Source organism: Lissotriton vulgaris, chromosome 4_1, assembly GCF_964263255.1.
Source record: "Lissotriton vulgaris chromosome 4_1, aLisVul1.2, whole genome shotgun sequence".
NCBI classification, from domain to species: domain Eukaryota; kingdom Metazoa; phylum Chordata; class Amphibia; order Caudata; family Salamandridae; genus Lissotriton; species Lissotriton vulgaris.
In genome coordinates this window covers 1,591,163,958-1,591,189,115 of record NC_141691.1, presented here as the reverse complement: position 1 = coordinate 1,591,189,115, position 25,158 = coordinate 1,591,163,958, and the positions used below count along the sequence as shown (strand labels likewise).

The 25,158-nt window shown below is 44.9% G+C and overlaps 1 protein-coding gene across 1 annotated transcript in view; it reads left to right on the top strand.

Moving 5' to 3' along the window:
- The window catches only part of COPS5 (COP9 signalosome subunit 5), a 193,408-nt gene extending 169,034 nt beyond the window's left edge, over positions 1 to 24,374 (top strand). The window contains exons 7-8 of the mRNA XM_086965846.1: positions 13,321 to 13,469; positions 24,026 to 24,374. Coding sequence (XP_086821972.1) covers positions 13,321 to 13,469; positions 24,026 to 24,113 — 237 coding nt within the window. The 3' untranslated portion in view covers positions 24,114 to 24,374. The remainder of the gene's footprint in view (positions 1 to 13,320; positions 13,470 to 24,025) is intronic.
- The last annotated feature ends 784 nt before the right edge of the window (positions 24,375 to 25,158 follow it).

Here is a 25,158-nt window from a genome sequence, read left to right as displayed (position 1 = left end):
TATTTCAGTTTTTTCTAAGGAATATAGGGAGTTGTCCTGCCCGTCATATCTCTGCATTCTCTGCCTGTTTCAAGAGTCTTCTCCCTCGGAGCGCTACTGGGTACTGTTAAAAGTGGCCTTGGTGAAGTCTCGGGTTGGGGACGCTTGGAACCCCGCTTGTCTCCCCCTCTAGTAGCAGCTACGTAGGTGGGTGGAGGGGTTACTTGTTTCCTCTTTTTGTTTTTGTTTCATTACTCCATTCAAATCTCAGTTTCCCACATGCTAAGCACTTCTACTGTTGGCAGCAATCCAAAACATTGAATAAACGCAGCCGGATCAGTTGGGTTGTAGACCGCATGCTGTGTGCTTTATGTGCAGACTGTTAATAAACAGAATTGATCCTAAATGTCATGCTAATCAATGATCTTTCTTCTGCACAGTCTTAGTAAAGATCTATTAGTGAGTTTTTCAAAGTTGATTTAACGCTGGATAAGGTAGAGCGTTTTTCGGAAGATATGTTGAAGGGAGTTCTTAAGACTCTGTGTTACCACAGAAAGAGCTCTCACCCTTACGTTTAAAAACTACAGTGATCAATGCTAGATTTTTAACACTATTTTATTTTAAAAGCAGTCCACTTGTAGTCAGCCCTTGAGCCATATGTATCCCTAGCATCACAGCGCAAAGCAGGATACTCTGTACTTCCCCAACACTCCCTTGCAAGACCAGTTGCCCCCACCCTAAAACACTTTTACTCTCTCACTTGTAGAGGTGTTTTCTCACGGGCACTTCTGCCACAGTTTCTACACCTTTTGAATATCCAAAGCATCAAACTAAAGCTGTAAACTGTTTGATAGTTCTCCACGCCGGTAGTGGGCTCAGGCCCCACTACGGCACTGGAAGCAACATCCGACCTCACTGGAGCCATAAAGTATCCCAACTGGCTCCCTGACTTCAATTCCTTTTTTCCCCCCCCTCCATCGACGCAAATCTGGAGCTTCGCTCACCTGAGGAAATTCTCAAGATTTTTGTCTAATCGTTACCTAAACTACTTACAGGTGCAATGCACGGATGTCTCCCCCATAACATGTCCGGTTTCTAAGCCTTCAAATTTCCATCACAGTCTCGCACAACATCTATTTGTAGTTTCTGAAGTCGGACCACATTTAGGTCCGTACCTCTAGCAAAGTATGCACCCCTAGGCCATAAAGGAGTAAAAGCCAAGCTGTTTATAGCTCTGGCTCGGAATGATCATGGCCAAATATAAGAAGAGACCCAGGACAAGTTGCTTGGCGTCACCTCAGTTGTCAAAATCATCCAGGCGGAAGCACAAAAAGGAGCAGCACCAAGACTCCTACTTGTGCCCAACTTCAAACTGGAAATCCCCACATCCTTCCATTAGTCCTCCTCGGGACTCTTCTTTGGCATCAGAGCTGGTTAAGCTTCCTGCAGAGGACCTGGAACCTGTGTCTTATTCGTACCCGACGACAGTCACTGACCCGTTGACGTCTGCCCTACCATCACCTAGGCCTCGGCCTGGTCTGTATTACCCAACTTTATAGCCCTGTGAATAGACCCGATTTTTTGCAGGGCTATGGTACCTTCTGGAGTGCATTTGAGACCCGTGGGACTCTAGCCCCCTTCGCTCCTTGCCTTCCACTGCTACCTTTAACGTTAGCTTCAACTCCAATGCCGGCTTCAACTTTGACATCATGACCAACATCTCTTCCGTTCCACATTCCAGCAGCGTCCACCTCAACATTGGTTTAGATTTACTAGCGCTGCTGCTGCCGCAAACCTCGCCACCGGCACCACAGCTACTCTCTACCCCAGATCCTTTGCCTCCAATGGAAATGCTTCCCCTGCAACACATCAAGACGGAAACCACAGTGTCCTATTGAAGATCACTATTCTCTTGGGATTCTGACCCCCTGTAAGAACAGTTTTTGTTGTTTAAATTTGTTTATTGGGTTTTAGTTTGCATTTTACAATCAGCATGACCGTGATTATGCAGTACAGTGGTACATGTCCGTAGGTACACCGTATCAGTACACGCCGAATAGCCTTCCTCATACAGTATTCATGTGCTGATCAGCCTATTCGAGTTGTTCGGTCCGTTAATATTCCCCAAATAGTCCCCTGTAGTGTCAGCAGTAGCTTACCCCTGAGGCGAGCAGAGACTGTCCGTGGTGAACGACCTACTATGCTTAGCGTGGTAATGTTGATCTTTACTCAGTCGTCCCAGATAGTGCCGACGAGGCCGGCATGATGCGTGTCTGCATGTGTCGTCATGACGTTCTTGTGTATAGGTCTTTCCAATAAACTATTGGTAGGGGGGATATCCCCTCCAGTCTAAACTTCTAACTGTTTCAACCTTTGGGGTTAACCTGGTGGGGTGGAGGGGACTGGGGGGGGGGGTGCTGTGCTGGGGTGGGGCTGTATCTTAGAGTGCATAGCACTGTAGCATGCGGGGAGTCAGTAGCGTGTGCTGGATAGCAGGGGTCATGGGGTGTGGAGCCATGCGGCGCTTGGGAAGTTTTGTGACTGTGTCAGTGAGGTGTAGAGACCGAAGTGGCTGTTCGGGTCTGGGACTGCGAGGCAGTCTGCGACTCTGGTGGACTTGTCGCCCGTGTGAATTTGTGCATTAACTGGGCCCAAACTAGGGATATAGGGTGTTTGCGGTGCCCCGTCACTTCCTCCTCCCGGAGTATCTCCTCCTCCGCTTTACCCCATTTATGTCCGGCGCCTATCAAGGCTGCCTCCGGTGGTCCCGAGGAGGTCCTCCAATGCATGGCTATTCCCCTGCAGTATTGTTTCCCATCACTGGAGGGCCAGTGATAGGAAACGATACTGCACTTTCTCGTTTTCCGCCTTGCGGAAGATTCTGAGCGCCCATGCTTCCCATGTAGACATGGTTGTGATGGCAGTCAACTCCCCGAGGGTCAGATGGACTGTATTCCAGAACCCTTGGAGTGTGGGGCAGTCCCAGAACACTTGCTTAAAATCTGCTTCCGGGGTTTGAGAGCGGGGGCAGGCAAAGTGTGTATCCGGAAAGAAGCGATGCAGTCGGTGTATTGTGAGAGAGGCTGTATGGAGGATATTAAACTGTATGTTACGGAATCTTGCATTCCTAGAGACTTTTTTGGGGTATTCCAGGGCCATGCTCCATTCTTTGTCGTGGACCACTCTGCCTATGTCCGTCTCCCACTTCTGACTTAGGGGTTAAAGGGATGGAAGGATCAGTGTATGCACTTCCTTGTACAGCCAAGTGACCAGATGGCGCCCCACTCCATGTGCAGGATCGTGTGTATCACTGGGTGCGGCGTGGGTTCCCCTGCGTTAGGATTTCAGTATTTACGACTGCTCTCTATTAATTGCCTGTGGAGTAAGAATTGCTCGTGAGGAAGATCATATTGCTCCATCATCTGGTCGTATGTTTTCAACTGTCCCTCTTCGAAGAATGATTCCACCTCTGTGACTGACCACTCAGTCCATACATGAAGTGTTCCATATGTGTAGTATGTGTCCCGTCGTGGGAAGCCCACCAGTGGCAGTAAGGGTGAATACGGCGGTCGTGCTCAGAACATGCGGTGAATACGCATCATACAGGTGCGGGCTATGGATAACTGTAGGGGTCGAGTACGTATAGCTTTGGTACCTGGGAGCAGCATTCAGTGGATTGCTGGTTGTGGCGTGGGGCCGTCTGCAGTGATGGTTTCTCTGACCCCCTGTAAGAACAGTTATTGATCAGGAAGGTGATGGGATGTCTGGTACCATGGACCCATACTTCATGGCACTCTGGTACGGAAGTGGCCTTGATACTTAACTTTAGTGGGTTCTGCTCCTTGACTGGCCTCTCTTCACTGGAGGTTTCATCCTACTATGCAGCCTTACGAAAGGTGGCGGAGGCTTTTGACCTTCATCAGAGAATAAAGCCAACTTTCTCACTGAAGTTCTAAATCCAACAGCTCGCGATACAGAACCTCTATTACCCTTCAATGAAGGTCTCACAAAGTCCATTCTTGCGGTGTATGAGAAGCCCACTACTTATGCAATGAACAGAGTGATGGCAAGGAGTTGTAGACCAGCTCTCAATGGCCTGGCATTTCTCTCCAGTCGTCCGTTGCTAGAGAGCCTTATTGCCCAGGCTTTCTGCTCATCCAAACTAGCATTAGGAGCCTTCAGACATTCCTTGCCTCTCCCTTCCCTCTCTTCTTTGTCCTCTTCTCCAGCAATCGCAGGGAAACAGTGCTACTTTTTTCTTATTGAAACACACGGTGCCTTTCCACATACCTGCAAGGCCATTACTTCAGACCAATGGGTCATGCAGATTGTGGAAAGTGCTGTATCCTACCCTTTTAGCTTTCCTTGCCCCCCAGCAGACCATCTTCTAATCCTTCAGCAGGAGGTAGAGATCTTACTGCAAAAAGAGGCGGTTGAGCTGGTGCAAGAGTAGGAGCAGGGCTAGGGTCTGATGTTTCAGTTGATTTCTGGTTCTAAAAAAGGGAGGTAGGCGGTTTGATCCTAGACCTAAGGGTTTTGAATGGTTCCTGTGAAAGAACAGCTTCAAATTGCAATCCCTAGCACAGTTGCCACTTGCAGCAGAAGACTGAATGGTGCATGTCCACCTGCAGGACGAGTGCTTTCACATAAAAATTCTGCGGTCGCACAGGAAGTATCTACATTTTACTGTCTGACCAGAACATCACCAGTTTACAGTCCTTCCGTTTGGCTCAAATTCAGCCGCTCATCCGACCATCCAGCTTTTTGCCACACAAACCATGGTTTCCCACCATGCCCGCAACTTTATATAACCAGATGCAAAAACAAAAGAAACTATATCCCCTTTGGTAGTTGTTTAATTGTATTGCTTCATGAAAATGCTGCCTGGCAAGAAAAGAAAGCAAACACCACAGGGAGACTCACCCTCCTTTTTTAGCCTGGATGTTACCTCTGAACTACTCCATTCCATTTGACCATCCACCTACCCCCAGGACATCTAGGCGGGCACAGATCAGGTATTGTCATGTGAATGACAGGGATGACATGGCCAAACATGCCCTGTCTTTTACCCCTGCCTCATTGCTGGCTGCTCCTCCCTGCGTTGTGAAAATGATGGAGGAGAGTGAAAACTTTAAGCTGGTACTTTGTTTTCAAGATCTTGGTAACTGGCCAGGATAAACTGCACATATACAATACAAACAAGCACCAAGTGTTTATGAGGTAGACCATGTGATATAACTGCCAAAGCTGCCTTTTGAACTGTGGAATAAGGTTCGAGTCTCAGCATCTCATCATCTCATCTACTGATCCTGGGCAAATCACTTGATTTCCCTGTCCCTAAAGAAAAACATAATAGTAATCCATCTCTTTGTAATGTAATCAGGTGCTCCTGTAAAGCAATGCCGAGTTTGGGCTATATAAAACTGCAAAAAGTATGATAAGAAAGCATTTCTGTCCAAAGTAAGCATGTCTGTGTGGGGTGTTTTGTATTATGAGGGCTTCAAAAGCCTTTCATTGCCAAATACTTAAACATTTATTCAGAGTGACTCGAAACACTACATATGTGCGTTGCGGTTTCACTATTGCTGTACATTAACGTGTTCCAAGTACAGTAAATTTGCTGTTTAATATTTACTGAAATGTCAGTAAACTACATTATATCACAGAAACGAGTGGTGTTTGTCATGTGCACCTACGCTATGCTTTAATCTGTATTTCTATTGTCAAGTCATCCGTCCTATTTAGTCGTCATTTATGGGCTATGTCGCCTAAAGTGGATAACACCCCATATTTGATGGTGGTTTTCAGCTTTGACATTATTACCAAAATGCAATGGATCTGGCGTTTATGGGCTGCAATCTCTCAAGTACACCACTCCTCCTCCTCTTGTACAGACACAACACTCACCCTACACTAAAAGAGGCGCGCTGCTTACCCTGAAATCACGAGGGCACATCATCCTGTTGGACTGAAAAACCCCACACTGCACTCTGAATTCACAAGCACTTCTCTCACCCTGCACTCGCACAGGCACCTCCTCTCCCTGAACCCACACCAGTATTGGTCCCAGCTCTCCCTGCACATACACTGGAATGGCCTGCAACTCGGACACTGTACTCACGTTGCACTCACTCAGGCACACTCCCAGTCCTGCCCTAATCCAGTGACACTGTTCACCCTGCTCTTAAACAGGTACACCTTGCGCTCGGGCACATTACTTATCCTGTGCTCTTACAGATACGTCACTCCTATTGCTTTTCCCCCCTTGAGCCACCCTGGCAATGGCTCCTTTAATCTGATCCCCACAGCCTCTCCTTGACACACAAGTACATGTATTTTCGTTTTATAGGGAGGAGCTGTGTGGGAGGGGGACACAAGACACATGACAGCCAGCTCATGCCTGTGCATGGCCACTAATTTCATTCGGCGAGCTTATCCTAGTAAGTGGAGAGCAGCTACTAACTGGAAGGGTAAAACAAGTAGTCATTTCTAAAGGAAGGCTCAGCACCTAAGATCACACGTTTTGTTCAAGCAGAAAGCCAGGATTGAGTCCCGATTCTTTTCCTTTTTTTTCCAGTTTCATTTTCTGCAATTCAGCAACTAGAGCAGTATCTTTTTGTCACATCAAAGGTTAATGCTTTGTCCTTAAAACCTTGGAGTATGGGATTAGAGCATGGGTTACGGGCAGAATGCTGTAGTTATTAGGGAAATACATGCTTGTTTTTTTCCTCCAGATTCCCTTTTTATTAGTACATAACTTTTAACTGTCACTAAAATAGAATGCCGCAAAATTTCCAATTTTGTGTTGAACAATTTTCTAATCCAAGCCACAATATCCGGTGGTCTCTATCGTGTATTCAACTCAGACGCATGGGGAATCTCATTGTATACTTGAACGACTGACACATAGAAACAGAGTCCCCAGAGATGGTGGTGCAATATATGCACGTCACAGTGTCTCTGTTGTTCAACTTGGGCTTTTCCATCAACCAGTCCAAATCTCACCTCGTGCCTTCTCAGTGCATCCTGGTCATAGGTGCAGTAATGGATACTACATCAAATTGGGCCTTTCCAGCTACTCTGGGTATTCAAGATATACAGGCTGTGAATCCCATGTTTCACAACAGAGCACAAGTTCCAGTCCTGCTGGTCTTGCGTTTTCTAAGTCGACTTGTGTCCTGCATTTTGCTGGTCACTCACGCATGCTGGCACATGAGGACCCTCCAGTGGTGCCTCTTCAGACAGTAGTCCCGAAATAGGGGAGATCTGTGCTGGTCTGTCAGAATCTCTGGAATACTGCAGCAGATTTGACATGGTGGTATGTGGAAGGAAAGCTAGTGCAGGGAAGGCATTTCCAGCCACCACCAACTGTAACAACAGTCCTCATGGATACTTCCACCCTCAGGTGGAGCTCATCTAGAGGACCTGAAGATCAGAGCCCTATGGTTTCCTGCAGAGAAGATGTACATCAATCTGCTGGAACTGTGTGCAATTTGGTTGGTGCGCTCTGGACAGACTGACCGCAAAGAGATCTTGACAGACAATATGACCTTGATGTGGTGCATCACCAAGCAAGGAGCTGTAGGGTTGCAGCTTTTCTGTCGATGTACAACTGTTCAGGTGTTTTGCACAAGCACTTTATCTGGCTTGTTGCCACTTATCAGTCTGGGGTTCTTAATGTCCGAGTGGACAGTCCCTGTCGATGTCACCTTGATGATAAAGTGTGGCGACTTCACCTAGAGGTGCATCAGCACATCTTCAGACTTCACGAAACACCTCAGGTGGACCTTTTCGTAACAGTGACACTGCTCAGTGCCCAGTGTTGTGTGTCCTCCAGTATCCGTTGCTGGGATTAGCTGTGGTTGGCTTTCCGCTTCACAATGTGTTTCCCCCTCATACCCTTGATTCTTCAGATGCTGAAGAAGATTAGCCTTGATCGGGCCCAAGTCATCTAAATAGCCCCAGGCTGGCCAAGAAGGGTATGGTGTGCAAACCTAATGCTATACCTGTGACTCTTGCTTTGTCTCCTTCATAGGGTAAACCACCTCTCGCAGACACAGGGGCATGTACTGCACCCCAACCTCCAAAGCCTCTGCATTGATGCTTGGAGATTGAATGGGGTGACCTGATTGCTTTTTCTCTACCTCCTGAAGTAGTGGATGACATCCTAAGTGCCCACAGACACTCCGCCAAAAAGATCTATTCTGGGTGTTGAAGTTGGTTTATTAAATGGCCTACAGACAATTCTGTAGACCGTCTTAAAGCCCACTTAAAGAACATCCTTTGCTTTCCATTCTTCGAAGCCCAAAATGGGTGGGCAGTGGGCACAGGCATAGGCTACTTGTCCGCATTACTCAGGCTCCTAGATCAACAGTCCCTCTTCACGTCACAACTAGTTAAGAGATTTCTGAAGTGCCTTGCCAAAAGGTTTCCACCTACCCCTTTCATAATTCCACTACTGGATCTTATTCTGTTTAATGTACTCTCTTTTGGAACCATTGCACAGTTACTAGTTGTGACTGCTTACATTTAATACAATTTTTCTTGTAGCTCTAACATCAGCAAGGCTTGCCAGTGAGTTGCAGGTACTGAGCGGCAAGCTTGACTTCACTACTTTCTTCCCTTCCCCCCACAAGCTGGTTCTGAGAATGAGGGCTGCTTTTCGTCCAAAGATGGCCTCACGCTTTCATATAGGGGCAGTCTAATCACCTTACCCATGTTCTTTCCTCCTCTTCATTCTTCTAAAGAGGACGAGCGACTTCATAGGCTGGATCCCAGGACAGCAGTCAGTTTTTAACTGATCGTACTTAAGGCTTCAGGATTGACAACCAGCACTTTTCATAGGTTACACTGTCAGGTGAGTATAGGGGTTTTGGTGTTGTGGTTACTTCTGAAGCCAGATTGGAGAGGACCAGGATGTGGTTCATTTTGATGAACTCTGAGTTGGATGTTGATGGCTTTTTCTTTGAGTTTGGCTGAGAAGGGGAGCAGAGAGATGGATCTGTAGTTCTTGAGGTCCGTTGGGTTGGCAGAGGGTTTCTTCAGCAGGGGCTAATCTCATGTTTCCAGTCTTCAGGGAGGGTGGCGGACTCGATCGAACAGTTGACAGTGCAGCAGATGTTCCGGGTGCGATGGAGGTGCAGGCTCTGTTGAAGATGTGGTGAGGGCAGGGATCTGATGGGACTGTGGAGTGGATGCTCTGCATGATCCAGACAGTGTCATCAGAGGTGAGGGTGGTCCAGTTGAGCAAGATCCTCTGGAGTCATTGAGTGAGGTGATTTATGATGGGCAGCAAAGCTGTCTTAGATCTATTGATCTTGGGGTGGAAGAAGGTGGCAAGGTTGTCGCAGATGTCTGGAGAGAGCGAATGTGTGCTATCTCTGTGCTGGGTTTGGTAAATTCTTTGACCATGGCTAAAAACGAATTTGCTGTTGTTGGTGTTGCATTCCTGTATGGCTGCTTTCTTTTTTCTGATGAGGTGCTGGTGTGTGGTGACGGCAGTTTTGAAGGCTGCCTGGTCTACCATGATCTTGCTGAAAAATGAGTTCTACATCTTCTTTTGGACTTGCCTTGGGACTTTACTGAAGCCTAGCAATAATTCCATTTGAAGAAACTTGACTTCTAATGTTGCCACATGCATTACTGCCACATATTTTGTAACCTGACACTTTTCCGGCATTGGTACCGCCTTCTCCGACTTCCACTAGCTATAGAAAAGACTTGACATTGAGCAAAGACCTGATTTCCTGACAAATAGTTAATCATAAAGACCAAATGCTCTCCCAGTAAAATTACATTTGTTTGAAATACAGAAGGCTAAATAATTCACATCTAATGGATCACACTTGGATATCTCTTCTAGCTCTGAGGCTTCACTTTGGTTCGTAGTGCATAGTTGCAGAGTACTGCACAGCTGCGTTTCCCACTTTCATTCTTCTCTTGCAATGCATGTGCTCATCCCTAAACAAATGATTCACACCAAATATGCCAGAATGAGAGAGAGAGAACGAGAGAGAGAGAGAAGGAGAGACAGAACGAACACGAGAGAACACAAACTTACTTTGTGGAATTTGGAAAACCTAGCTGCCTTGAAGAAAGGGATTATTAAATCACGCCTAAGCACAGCTTTTAACGGTTTACAAAAAACCTCCTATGGACCATACCCAAAAATCACAGTGGCTTAGTACCAGCCCTTTCTTTACCGTTGGCTTTCTTATCACTCATTTCCATGAAACTTTTTCGATGGCTTCATTTCTTTTTCTTTAATTTGTCTATCTTTTGAAGCATAGTCTCTGTATCATCCTCTTGATTGGACGACTTTCATGCTTCCACTTATCATATTCAGGGAAATACTTTTTTCTCTTTTGCTTGGCGCTTGATGAGAGTGCATGTGTTCTTGATCCCTCCTTCACGTTAAGGATATTGATTCACCTTAACCCTTCCATACAGCCGCGATTCTGGGCCTGTGCGGCAGAATCAGGATTGGGCGGGTTTATAACGGCCCCCAGCCGTCATCAGCACACGAGCACCATAGTGCATGACGGCTGGGGGCCGTCATAAGCATGCAAGGGGTTAAAGCACACCCTTGATCCTAATTACATCACAGGAAGTGCCATCATATGGGCTTTGGACATCAGCCTTCCCAAAGTGTTGTCTTATGACCTTAACCCTATTGACATCACAATATTTGACATTGCTGAGGTTCCATAATAAATGCATGATTAATATAATAACACAAAATAGACACGTCTATTTTAGATAGCTCCTTTATTGGGGTTCTGACGTGATGTGCAAGGGGATGCTTACTTATTTCTCTTAACTTTACTGGAAAATTAGTTTGTTCATCTGAAGAGGTTTCAGTGCCACAAAACACACAACCGTTCTGGAAACTTATTATTTTCATACCACAAACTAGCGTAATTTAATCGTTTTCCCTACTGTATTCTGCAATGAGAAATGGTGTTGATAAATCACAGGGAGAGAAAAGTGCTTTAAATAAAACAATGCTCGTTATGTTCATACATTTTAATTGAAGTAGAACATATATTGAATAGGAACTAAAATGTTGAGCTTAAATTTTCCTTACTGTTAATACATTTTGATTTAAGATCATTTGCAAGCCTCTATCACTCTTATGAAGCACAGAGGTGACCGCTTTATTCAGACACTTGTTTTTTGATCTGTTTACAATAATGAATCGTCAATTTGTTTTGAAAAAAAAATTGTCATTTATTTTTATTTAATCAGAAGAGTGCACAATGCACTGCTGTTTTTTTTCTTTCATTTGTACAAAACCTAACATGTATTGTCTAACCCTGGGCAAAGCACTACGCCACGCTTGCGTACTTTGCACTACTTCGCACTACAACAATTACACGTAGCACAGTGCAAACACGCGTAGCGGTCATTTTTTGCTTGCTCGTGGTCCTCAACGTCAAGTTAGCGACCGCGAGCAAGCAAAATGACATCCCGGCGAGACTTTTACGTCGTTCGCGATCAGCAACATCAAGTTGACGGTCGTGAGCGTGGAAAATAAACTTCCTGGCGAGATTCTCAACGCATGGAGGTCAGGTTTCTCATTGCGAGTGGTCGGGTATGCTCGCGACCGCTCACGATGAGAAACTACCAGTCCGCGTTGAGAAAGCTGCCGCAAGAGTAGAAATCTACTGGAGCGGCAGCAAACGACCGCTTGCACTGTGCAAGATGCAGTTTGCACTGATTGCACAGTGCGGACAATCATCCGGCACTGTGCAATCCGTGCGAACAGCATTTTGCAAAGTGCACTATGCAGTTCGCGTTGCTCACGTAGTGCGAAGTGCACTTTCGCGTAGCTACGCGTAGCACTGCTGCGCAAACTACCCCCAGGCTTCGTATTGTCCCAGTGGACGCTGCAGAAAGTAAACGGTGCTAATAAAGACACTGTATACCTTCTGTTCTTAGAGAATGCCTGACGACTTCTAGGCAGGGTTCCTGAAGAGGGTGCTTCTCACCTCCTATTCCCCCCCCCCCCCCGCCGCCCCCCAACTCCCACCCCCTGAAAACATGTTGACCAGATATTGCATTTTAAAGTACACTTTCCACATAAATTAGTTAAAAAGTCACAGGCTCTGTAAAAGCACTGATTTAAATATTTAAGTCTTTGCTGTAATGCCGCGCCAATAGGGGTGCCACTATATTTAAAAACATACCTTATGTCAAAAATGATCTCTAGGATGTCAGTTCAAGCATTTTGTCATGATTGCCCTCCTATATACTTTGGTTGTCCTCCGTTATGCAAAAAATTACCTTCCATGTGCAAGCACCAGCATTTTGGCATGGTTACCCCCATGCCAAAAACTTCTTCAAGTTTGCAAGTGCAGCAGTTTGTCTCCTCTGTGTCCCCTTGTGCCAAGTGTGTCCTCGTTTGGTAGCAATTTGTCACAGGTGTCTGTCGTGCGAAAAATTGCCTCCAATATGCCAGTGCCCGAATTTTGCCATGGCTGCCTCTTTAAGGCAAGAACTACCCTCAAAATGCCGGTGTCAAGGGTAGGCTCACAAGCATAACTCCACATTCTTACTCATTTTACTTATATTCACTTGTTCATACTCACACTCTTACTTATTTATTCGCACTTGCAGTTTCACTCCATCACTGCCTCTAATGCTCACTCATTCTTGCTGACATTCCCTCACAATCATACCCATTCATTCTCACTAGCTACCGTGCCACTTTATTTCCTTTAAAAAAAAAGGTAAATACGTTTCAAAAAATGCTTTCACTCAAGTAGAATTTTTTTTTTAAATTTACCGGTCTGAATGGCATCTACCATCTTGGAAGGGTAAATAAAAACCATGTTATGCCAATGCTTCACAGCAACAGAAATGAGCAAAAGCCAATAAATCAAAACGTTTTGAGCTATTGGCTTTGCTAGTGCTTGTTTGTAACATTCCTCCTTTCACAGACCACATGTGAAGTCCTAAAGCTGGGGGCATTAATTATAACAATACATGGGGCTAAAAAAGACATACTATCTCCAGTATAATGTGAGCACAAAAGTACGACCAAATCAATCTAGAACCATGTATTCCCTTAACAGTGGTGGTGATTGAAGCTCAGTTTGGAAGAGGGAAATTGGTGCAGGAGGCAGCTATATTCTTTGAATGAAAAAGCAACTCCCAGTGGCAAAATGCCATCAAACAGCTTGCAGATTTAATTGCCCAGTGATTCTATATATCCTGTGTCAGAAAGTGTGCTTAGGATTTGTTGGGAATTGAACTAATAGTGACGACTACTGTTGTGTATGCAGACTACATGGTCAATGCTGCTCTTATACATTGTATACCTTTTGTGTGTCTCCAAAGAATGCAGATTACACCACAGGACAGGTCTTCGATTTGTCTGAAAAGCTTGAGCAGTCTGAAGCACAGCTCGGTCGTGGAAGTTTTATGTTGGGGTTAGAGACACATGACCGAAAATCTGAAGACAAATTAGCTAAAGCCACAAGAGACAGGTAAGAGCTGTATATGTCTGTTTTGTTTTTATGCATGGCTCTAATCGCGAACCATGAGCTGTACTAACTGGATTCTAAATCATATAATTCACTGCTATGATGTAGCAACAGTTAATAACAAAACGTTTTACCCACTGTTGCTAAGTCTTGAAGGCCTTCCAGACCATGTTGACAGGGCTCTCGGAGAGCCTGTCAGTGCCGCTGCACTTGAATGAAAGCAGAAAGCACAGCTGCAGAAGGGAGAAGGAAGGTGGTGGGGGTTGGTTGAGGATGGCAGGTAAGGTATTTTGTTCACATTAGGGCGTGGAAGCCATTTGTGTATGGCTCCCCTATTAATCCTTTGCCTCAGCCTAGCAGTTATAAGCATTGGCAGATGATTTTTCAGGGCCATATAACAAATAAAATTATTGATGGATAACTGAGTTACCAGGATGCCTTTCACCTTGGGGTTTTGACAGCCTCATTGCTTTGCTTTCGTCTATTTGATGTCAGAGAACCCCATGGTATAAATCATCCAGTGACTCACATTTCCCCATCCATCATTCTATGTTATGTACAGTTCTTACTGAGAGACTCCATCATGAATTCCAGATTCTAAAACTGGTAATCGACTGCTATGACATAGTAACGGTTAAAAGCTTCTACCCGCTGCTGCTACGTCATAAAGGAACTCTGGGCTCCTCTGACAGGCCTCTATGGTAATCCGGAAGCAGTGCTTTTGAAGAGGGAGGGGGTAGGCACATAGAGTGGCTGGCAGAGCTAGATGTTTTTTTGGGTTTGGAATTGGGAGGAAAGACCATGTAATGTTTGGCTCCCCCATTTCTCCTCTCCCTCTGCATATCAGTTGACGTAGTGGCAGATAAATGGGGGCATTCATATATAGATGGGTAAAAGTAAATATCTGGGATGTTTTCACTTTGATGTTACCATAGTCAACAGGAGCTTTGCTCTCATAAATATTGCATTGAACCCCTTGGTGACAATCATCCCCGATTTTCACTGTTGACGATATTGCTAAATAATTTAATGTAAGGCCCAATGCATGTGCCTCCCAGTTTTTTTCTGTTTCGATTTTCAAAATGTGTAACCTGATAAAGCTAACGAGCAGTAAATGATTATTAGATAGAAAGGCCAAGAGTAGACATTTTGGTAACAATTTTCAGTTTCTCCATCCTTTCCATCGTTTAATTTGGAAACTAAGCAGGTGCAAAAATGTCTCAAATTTGTAACTCACTAGCTAAGGAAGAGCTGAAGAGCATGTTGCTCTCCACCTGGCTTGCTTCATTTGTATTTCTTAGCCCCTAACTTGTTGCAAAGGACTTTAACTGACAGTAGGATTATTTTAGACTTGTAAATAGTCAGGCGGTCTCCTCCTTGGGCACTGGCTAATTGTCTTTTATTTCTACTTTGACCATAAGTCGCTTGTGGTCTGCAAGATATAGCAATGTTTTCATCTGAAAATCTTCCAGTAATTTCTTCCTTTTGTGAGTTTTTTTCTTTTTTCTAAATCCTATTTATATATAGTGTGCACAGGTAGGCATGTACTAAGAGTTAGATACCGTTCCTACCTTCAGTGTAGACTATGTATCATTTCCTAATCTCCGTCTTTCCTGTTTTAATTTCACCACAAGAACAGTCCTGCCAAGTACCACGAATTCAACTCGGAGGCCACTGAAGTCATCTTTGGCGTACCACAAGGATCTTCACTCAGTCCCACCCTCTTCAACGTTTACATGAGTCCACTCGCCTCCATCGTGCGTCAACACAACATCATCTCCTACTCCACCCAGTTAATCCTTTCCCTCACCAAAGACACCAACACCGCCAAAACCAATCTTCACGAAGGCATGAAAGAAGTAGCCGAATGGATGAAGGATAGCCGCCTAAAGCTTAACTCAGACAAAACGGAGGTGCTCATCCTAGGATCTTCCCCCTCGGCCTGGGACGACTCTTGGTGGCCTTCCGCTTTGGGCACAGCTCCCACACCCACAGACCATGCACGTAACCTTGGCTTCATCCTAGACTCCTCTCTCTCGATGTCCAGACAAGTCAACGCAGTCTCATCCTCCTGCTTCAACGTACTCCGCATTCTCAAAAAGATCTTCCGCTGGATCCCCCTCGAGACAAAGACTGTCACCCACGCACTGGTCACGAGTCGACTGGATTATGGTAACACACTATACGCCGGAATCACAGCAAAATTACAGAAAAAAACTCCAACGCATCCAAAACGCATCAGCGAGACTCATATTAGACATCCCTCGCCATGATCACATCACCGGACACCTAAAAGACCTCCACTGGCTTCCCGTCAACAAAAGAATTACTTTCCGCCTTCTCACCCACGCACACAAGGCCCTCTACAAGCTAGGACCTGAATGCCTCAACAATCGTCTGTCCTTCTACAAACCCACTCGCCAACTAAGATCGTCCAATCAAGCCCTCGCCGCAGTCCCGCGCATCCGAAAATCCACCATGGGTGGTAGATCCTTCTCCTTCCTTGCTGCCAAGACCTGGAACTCACTCCCCACTCACCTCCGCCTTACTCAAAACCACATCTCCTTCAGAAAAGAACTTAAAACCTGGCTATTCGACAAATAATGAACCCCTTCCCCAAGCTCCTTGAGACCCTCTGGGTGAGTAGTGCGCTTTATAAATGCCCGAACTTGAACTTGAACAGTGTGGTGATCCGCATCACCGCACTGAAATGAATTGTCACGCATTTGCATAGTGCCTCAGCCTCCCTGGCACTGCCTAAACTATCTCATGGAGTGAAAGTGTGGCAGCTGGCAGTGCTCCCTACCTGGCGTGCCCGCGCTGTTCCCGCTGCAGGCTTGGGTCTTGCAGCAGAGTTGAGGCTGCTGTTAGGCTCGCTGTACAATGCAACAATGTTCCATTTTGTTTTCCGCTGGGCGGCTCTCACACATCCTGACGTCATGGTAATGCCCAGGCCAGTCTGATGCATCCAATAGTCTGGCGCCGGGGTGGGGCATGTCACGTCCTGCTTGCAAACGCGGGGAGTTTTTATTTTTAGAGGAAGCGGCTTGAGCTGGCTACTGGTGTGTTGCTGCCGCCGCAATCTTAGAGCTTGAAGCGCTGCGTGCTGCTCGCACCTGCCTGGTCCGCTATTGCGTTCTGCCCCACTGTCAATTCAATTATTCATCAACGAGCTCAGCTTCACGTCATGGAGTCCATGACCAGCAGTTTCAGTGGCCGCCCAGGACAACCGGTCACTGATTGGAGAACAGCAGACTTGAGGACAGCCGGCCCACGGGCTAAGGAGGCCTGCGGTAAACCTGAACTGCCTGCAAAAAAGTTGAAGTAAGTACCAGCCACCCGAGTGTGTGTGCGCTTATTCGACCCTGCGAAAATAGTACTTGCTGAATATTTGACTAAACCCATTTGTTCACAAGCAAGCCAAAATATGTGACAACCATGATTTACAAAATGACAGGAACATTGATGCAAACATTAACAAATGCCATAAGTCTGCCTTTGTATTTGAATGTGCTTTTTCAATAATTGGCAGGTTTTGTGCATGTACGTGTCTGTGGGGGACTCGTGAAAGTTTGTCAGAATGTTCTGTACATTACTCATGGAACGTCACGTCCAGTTCATGTCTCCTCGCTGTGTTTCTATCACAAGTAGCTTCTGTTTTGCATGGATGCTTTCTTGGATGGTTTTTCTCGCATCCTTCTGAGATTGTGGTGAGTGTGTTATTCAAGTCTCAAACGGATGTCACTTGTACAACCATAACAAACAGCAGTTTATGTTCTGAGAGAGTTTTGAGCCCGTCATTGTTGCAGTGTTACAAGTGAAACTACTGGCTCTAAAATGTTACATGCTTTTGCTAAAACGTAATTTTGGCTGGAAAAGTCAACTTGGCAACTGTGGTCTAAACTGCAGAGGTGGGTGAAAGTTGAGGCCTGTGCCAGTAATTTTTTGGGGAATAATAAATGGGCAAATCCTAATCCAAAGATACATCATAGCGTGTGTGCCGTCAGAACTGAGCATAATCTTTACCACACAGCGGGCTCGTCGCCTTCCTTAAATGAAAGTGTTTCTGAAAGTAGGTCAGTGAGACTATGCTATCAGCCTAACTGGCCAAAAAAGAGTGCCTCCCATGCTCAGCTTTCGAATGCAGCCATGCTTACAGCTCGTGTGGTCCGCGTAAATCGAGTGACTCTACGAGTCACTAGCTGATTATAATAAAGCAGTCTGGAAGGCGTTCATAATTTATCTATTTTCTGCAAATTTTGACTGTAGTCTAATAAATGAGTTGTTTAACAATTATGTCTTATGCTTTGAAGCAGTTACCTTCAACATTCTCGTTGCTCAAATGGGTGTAATTTCTGATATTTATGTGTTTCCCTCCTCTTCACTGCTTTATTTTGCTCGCGAACAAGTGTCGCTCATAGTCGTTGAAATGTCACTCATAATTTCACTGAAATTATGAAAATGTCACACACAGCAATCTGAAACCTTGGCAGCTATGCGAGAAGTGCGTCCTTGCTTATTGTCCTCATCCAGGAATGACACATTCACATTTACATTACCATCGATCCCTCTGTAGTGTGACAAGCTATTGTGTGCCTACGATCTGAGAAATTAGATGTACGACTTTGCAAAAGAAATGAAACTGACCCTTCAGAATGCAAAAGAATATTTAAATACTTAAAGCGTATAGTTGCCAATATTGCTAAATGTTAACAGGTTTCATTGTGGTGGGGTCTAAAATGCCTTCGCCTGCCTAGTTTCTGGGCACTGTTGCTTTGCGGAAACATATACACCCTCCTCTTGTGTTTGATGCCACTCCGAAGATCCTATGTTTAGGTTTGGATCGTTCTTTACTGGTCTCTTTAAGCGGCTTTCCTTTTCTAAACTGTTTGGGACCCCACAAATGAGCTGTCCGCTCAAGTAAATTTTTTGGTGGCCAAATCTTTTTAATAGGTTCCATCTCCTATGAAAGTCACACAGCCCTGCCAGTGTTGTCTCACACCGTACCTTCTGTTTTCTTCCTGCCTCTCTCATCCATGGGAAAATGTTTTCCAACAAATTAAATCCTCTACGTACTCTTGCATTGTCTCTGGTACACTCAAGATGCTATCCTACAGTTAAGACTTAGGTTTGGACTTTTGTCTGGCTTTTGTTTGAGCTTTTGTAGCAGTTTTTCAGTGTTTTACCTCCGCCAGGTGTTGTTAGACCTTTATGGCTCAGAACTTTGCACTTCACCTAATTAATATCCTTTTATTTTTTAGGTCGAGCCTGAGCCAGCGCGCATGCTCTGCACTGCAAGGCTTCTTGTGGATTCTCCAGCTTTCTCCGTGTGGGTCTGACTCCTCCCACAAATTAGATTGGGTTTTGTGTGTGTCTTTCAAGAATGAAAGCATGCAAATGGCTAAAGGCGGGTGCATATTCTACTTCTTCTCCAAAAGTTCACTCCCACTGCATTTTGCTCTCGGGAGTGAGCAGCCGCGCGCAGAGTGGCGGCTGCATTCCTTTCACAGCAGGTGCTTTTAACAAGGCTGTTTACGATTATGTGCGCTTCTGGGAGGAGTCCGGGGGCGATGGCTTGGGCTTTGAAGGTGTATGTGTACAGCGCAGGGCTCTTGTTATATAGCGCTACCAAAACACATCTCTCGGCGACAAAGCGCTATGCAAATAAAACTTATAACAAAATTCTTCTAGCAAACGTATACGGCCGTAGGAGCAAACTTGTGGAAATGAACAGCGCTGACGTATTCTAATGAGAAATACGCATATAAACGTTTTCCGGGTAAACAAACTCATTTAGGCAATACAACATAGTTAGATCATTCCGTTGTTGTGACTTCTGAAGATGTCTAGTGAGCGCCATAAATAATACATTGTACCTATGAACACCATCTCTGAAAAGTGAAGCGCTGCACTGCCCTCAGTCTAGATTGGAACTTCCACGTAGAATGCTACATTGAAAGCAGGGAATGCTTAGATCAGAGAGCCGTAAAAGTCCCTTGTATGCACCAAACATGGAGAAACTTAGGATTGAGCCTCTCGGCGATCATTCATTTTCCACCCAGCTCACGTTCACTTTCATTGTGCATGTCGATAAAGCGCTTAATAAATTCATGTTTCATGAAGCGCTGCAGCCAAGGCGCACAGCCCCCAAGCTTCATCTTTCGCAATGGTGCTCCACCTTTTCAGTGCAGCACCCCTTGTTGTTTTAGGAAGTTAAGAGGAAGGAGTGAAGGGTGCGCTGGTTCTCTTTATACTAGTGGTTAATCTCAATTGAAGCTTTACAGGGACGTTTTTAATTAATTCACAATAAACTTCGTGGGAATGTGCGCACACGCTGCTTTAGGAGTTGCCTTATTTTCCGTTTTAGCCCTCCCACCCTCCCTCTAGTATATGGAAACAATAGCCGTGCTGCTGTACCCTAACTTTATTGCTTACTCGCCAAACACATGCAGCGTCTCCTGGCTTTCTCTGTGTTGGGTAAGGGCACAAATAGTGTGAATGCTTGTTTATTTCCTCCTCACCCTTCCTCATAATAATGGCTAGCATCTCTTTGTCCCAACCATGGCGCTTAGCCTGTTTATAATGTGCTGCATAACTAAACACTTATAAGGTCCCAACGGCGAGACCTATTGGCTATGCCAATGCTGTCTCCACAGACTTTCACTTCTCGATGTAGAATATTGCCTCTGGCTGTATATTCCAATCATTCTTTTATTTTTTTTATTAATTCATGCGCATTTGTTACCCTTATTCAACCCCGCTACTGATTTCTCTTATACACTATCTCATGGTGACTTTAGTTGGTTTTCAACAACTGTGGCTGGCAAAAGGGCCAGATATCTCTGCTAATTTTCTTTTTTTTTTAATGCACGCCTGTGTCGCCTTCAGGGTTCACTGCTACCAATTCTGCCCGCATGCCATTTAATCGAAGTACAGAATTCATTTATATAGCTCCCCCCTCTTCTGTGGTGTTTGCCTCTCAGTGAGAACGGTATGGAAGCTTGTTATAGTGTGCCTGATCTGTGCGCTCTGTTCCTCATGGGCAATCTTTCTCAGTGCCATCTTGGTGAGAATGCTGCTTCTCCACTCATGGGCCCGTCCTAGTTCACCATGTCTGTCCTTGCACAGCTGCCCTTTCAGCCCAGTGCACACACTCTTGGGTGACCCATGCCATTATTGCTTCTTTGTCACTTCTTCAAACTCCCTTGGCTGGCTTGAATGTTGTTGTAGTAGTCTACTGCTTATGCACATACACCCTCAATCTCGCCAAGGGGTGCATAAAAGGCCCCCAGCTAGTTCAACACTTCTTTCACTTATTTATAGCTGTCCCAAGGAAGAGTCAGGGGAATAAGTATGAAGGAAGTGAAAGATGATGATGACTATTTTTTCCGTCTTTGGTGATTACAACACTTGACTAGACCTTGACGAGCACTTGCTCTCAGACCTACTTTCATCTTTGTTCACTGGGTGTTGATAAGATGACTTTATTATCGTGCGTTGTTTACTCTGCTTCTTGCTGTTCAGAGGAAGCAGTGGTAACCAGTTCCCAAAGACTGATGTTTTGCCCCTTCAGAGACGATGGAGTCCAAACTTGCAGCAGGAGCACCATGATACCTCCATATGTGTATTCCTGAGGCATTTCTTCCATGGAAATGGCGTGGAATTTGGAGACTGTGTGTCGCTGTAGGTCTTTACTTCACCCAGCACATTATAGTCGTTTCTGCAATTCATCTCTGTCCAATTATACGAGACATCCTCTGTGCATCATGTCACCTAAAGATTAATTATATAGCATTGGTCCACCGTTCTCCACCAAAGAACTGTCCTGGTGGAAGGTAAAGGCTTCATGTTCTGAGATTACATTGTTCTGTGGTTAGAGATACAAGCCTTTACTCTACATTAAACCAGTACTCCTGCGCAATATTGGCCACACCTCGATCAAGAGTGTCTTCCATAGGCTGCATTACAACGTTCTATGCTGCAGTAGCTAGACTGCCTACAAAACTGAATTTTCCCTGTCAGCACTACAGAGAGAGCTCCTCCCCTGTCAGCTCTGCAGACAGATCTGTCATTTATTATGTTAAAATAATTTAACATATCTTAAACCTTCATCCAATAAGCAATGGAGTGCTCTATAGGGCACATTTCTTATTGTAGCAGAAGCATCTCAGACAAGCGGTGTTGCACATGGAACAGGTTGTTGTTGTTGGTGTATGTGTGTAAATATGTGTGATATTAAACTATAACTATAACTGTACTGTCCCTGTTTACAAAATATTTCCAGCCATGCTCCTCATGACATCCTGGTTTCTGTAGTGTGGTTCCATCATGACTTCGGCCCCTCACGTCAAAATCCAAATTTGCACAGTACTGTTCAGTGTGCAGCATTTTCATGATGCTCCTGCTGCAATAAACACGATTTTATATGTAGCATGCTTCACTGCTGATTTGGAGGTTGGGTCACACTACATAATGTTTTCCAAGGCGTAGATGAAGTACTCGTAAATCAGTGGAAAAGTGGTTTTGATGTTGATGGGTTTCTAAAATCACCAAAGACAAAGATTTGGTTTAGTGGTTTAGTGGCTTAGTCGTTTGTATCCATTTACTGTTCGCTTTTCCACTTAACCAAAAATCTGTGTGATTCTGCCCAAATCAGTGTGTCTATAATTGTATATATGTGTACTATAAATGTGCTATTGTGTGGTATGTAACAATCTGTGTGATGAATAACTGATCTATCCCTATTGCATGTTATTACCCACCCTCCCCCGAGAAACTGTTTTTTGTAATGTGAGCATTAAGATAAACCCCAACTCCTCCCATGCTCCTGCACCAACCATGCCTCCCCCATGAACTACACCATGCCAGGGGATGCCTCTAGAACTAAACCTAACACTCCTCTTGTGACTTCTGGACTATATGACCAACGCAGCCTCCAGGCATGGATACAGTTTTCCAGTGGTATTTAGAACTGGACCCAATATTGTAGATGGGGCGTCCAGGACTGGACATCAGCCTACAAGTGATAGTTATAACTGTAAGGTCACCTCTGTTTCCTTTTTAGATTTCTAACTCTACATCACAGGTTTCCTCTTGATTTCAATGTAGCCTTATCATTCTGTTTACCCACGTTAAGGCCATTAAGTACAAGAACTTGAAGATGCACAAACACAGGAAAAGCACCCACTGACCCTGTGGGACTTGTTCTGTGTCATAGTAAAGCATGACAACCCCATTTCATTACTCAAAAGCTTAAAAAAGTGATATTGCAAATGTTTGTTGGCAGGTGCCCGACTTTCAGGCACATGAATATATGAGATGTCTCTGAAGTAGAACTGGCCTTTCAAGTTCTGCAGGAAGTTAAAAATGAGGGTTTGATTCCAGCGGAAAGCACTTCTACAAGTTGTTTAACCCCTCCCATGCTCGTGACGGAACCGTTCCGTCACGAGCCTCGGGTGGGCTGTGCTGGTGACGGAACGGTTCCGTCACGGCCCGCTCGCCGCGCCTGCGTGGCGCGTTCTATTGAGCGGGCGGGGCCGTGACGGAACCGTTCCGTCACAAGCACAGCTCACCCGCGTGCCGTGACGGAGCGGTTCCGTCACGAGCACCGGACCGCCGCGCGGCCCCCCACCCCCTTAGCACTGCGGCGAAATAGCCGCGCAGTGAAGGGGTTAATCGACAAGGAGTGCTGAAGAGTGGAACCATGGCTGATGTGAAAATTAGATGTTCTTTTGTGCTAGTGCTAGCTGCACAGTCATGCCGTTTCCCTTTTCCCTCCGCAGTGCACTTCCACAGGCAGAACATTTAGAACCCTATTTGAGTGTATATGTTGTTCTAGAAGGGCTTTGCTAGCCAAAGGTGCTCCCGCATAGCTAATGTTTGGCCTCAATAGAACACAACATTTATTTATTCATGTCGTCCTATCCCTTGTGAAAAATGGTCAAGATGAGACACTGCAAGACCTCAGTGGTATAGATATGCTTGTAAGACCAGCCTGAAAAGCTTTAAGTGTATTTGTTTTCTGCAGCTTTATGCTTCCACGGCTGACAAAACTATTGCTTTGGATTCAGAGAATATGCACTAGAATCAGCACTGTCATGTTCCACACTATCCTCCTCTGGTTAAGGGTCGACCTAAATTAGTAAGACGTTCGCTAGCGGTTTCCTGACTCAGCCCATGTTTTACAAGGTCTAAATGTATTGGTAAAGACTCACCAGAAGCTCTTAATTTTACCACTAGTTAGTGACACGTCAGCATCTGCATTATGGCTACCTCTATTAAATGTTGATGAATCCACCTCTTTAGTTTGACATGTACCTAGTTGTTTTTTGGTGAGTGTTAATGGATCTCGCTTGACATTTATTGTGCTAGTTAGACTTCAGTACCTTAAGATGGCTCATCCCTTTATGCACTGCAATATATTATAATCTACAAACACAAAATAGAAATAGTTGCGTTCTGTAGAAACACAGTCCAAGATTAACTTAATGTATCTTCTGTTTGTAAACTACACTTTTGTTTGAAATACTCCAGTGTGACTAATTTTTTTTTCTTTTCAGCTGTAAGACAACAATTGAAGCTATTCATGGACTGATGTCACAGGTTATCAAGGATAAACTTTTTAACCAAATAAACACCTCTGCCTAAAACTTTACCTGAAGCTTTGGACTTGGGAAGTCTCGTCCTCCAAAATGTGGTGCCCTATTTAATTTGTTTCAAGCTCTTCAAACTGGTGGAACTGTAAACTAGAGTAAAGCATTTACAACTGTACATGACCCGATGTCCTCTTTGTTTTATACCTTCCTCTTTCTTAGTTTTAAGCCTGAAACTGTTCCGCAAAGTTGTCAATTGCAGGTCTCCATTTTAAAGATCCATTACATTCTGCAATAAAACACGATTTAGCCTAAACATGTCTCATTTGCATCATTATTAAAAATGTATAGTTCTTGTGATGTTTTCACTTGGTATTCATAAAGTTCAATTTCATTTTGCCTTAAATAAATGTTAGATATTGTGCTTTTCTCCAGTTACCCATTTACGCGCGGGTTGCAGACTGCTGAAAATTCTCATTCATAATACCTGATATATATATATATTCAGCTTCCCTACCGTTTCTCAGCTCCATTTGAGAATTGTAATTGTGAGCCTGCTGTTCGCTTCTATTAAATTTACCTCTGTTAAAGTTTAGCCATAAAAGGTATGTAGTATGGTGGAGAGACATGGATATCCAAGATGGCTGCTCTTGTTTACATTTTTTGAAAACAGATTTTATTGCTAGATCACATAGAAATCGCAGAGCTCTGTTCCCCAGAGGCAACTGCCAATCAAGTAGATACACATAACGCATTGCAATCCATCATGTCTTTTACATCAAAAACCATAAAATGAATGCAATTAACAACCCTCCCTCCGCCCCCCCACCCCCCGCCACCCCCAACCCTCTCGGATCCCCCCCCCCCCGCACGGTTTCAAAACAATGTCAGCAATTTGTGTACACACATCCATCGGCACAGCATGCTCAGGCATCTAGTATCGGGTCCTGTTCTGGTGGAGGCTCGAGCCAAATGCCCCTGAAATCAGCCCATTGTTTCCAGATCTCATAATGTTTCCGAGGGCAGCCCCGGGCAAGAAATATGGGCTTCTCCATCCCCATACAAAAATCTAGCCCCCTCTTCCACGCCACCAATGTCGG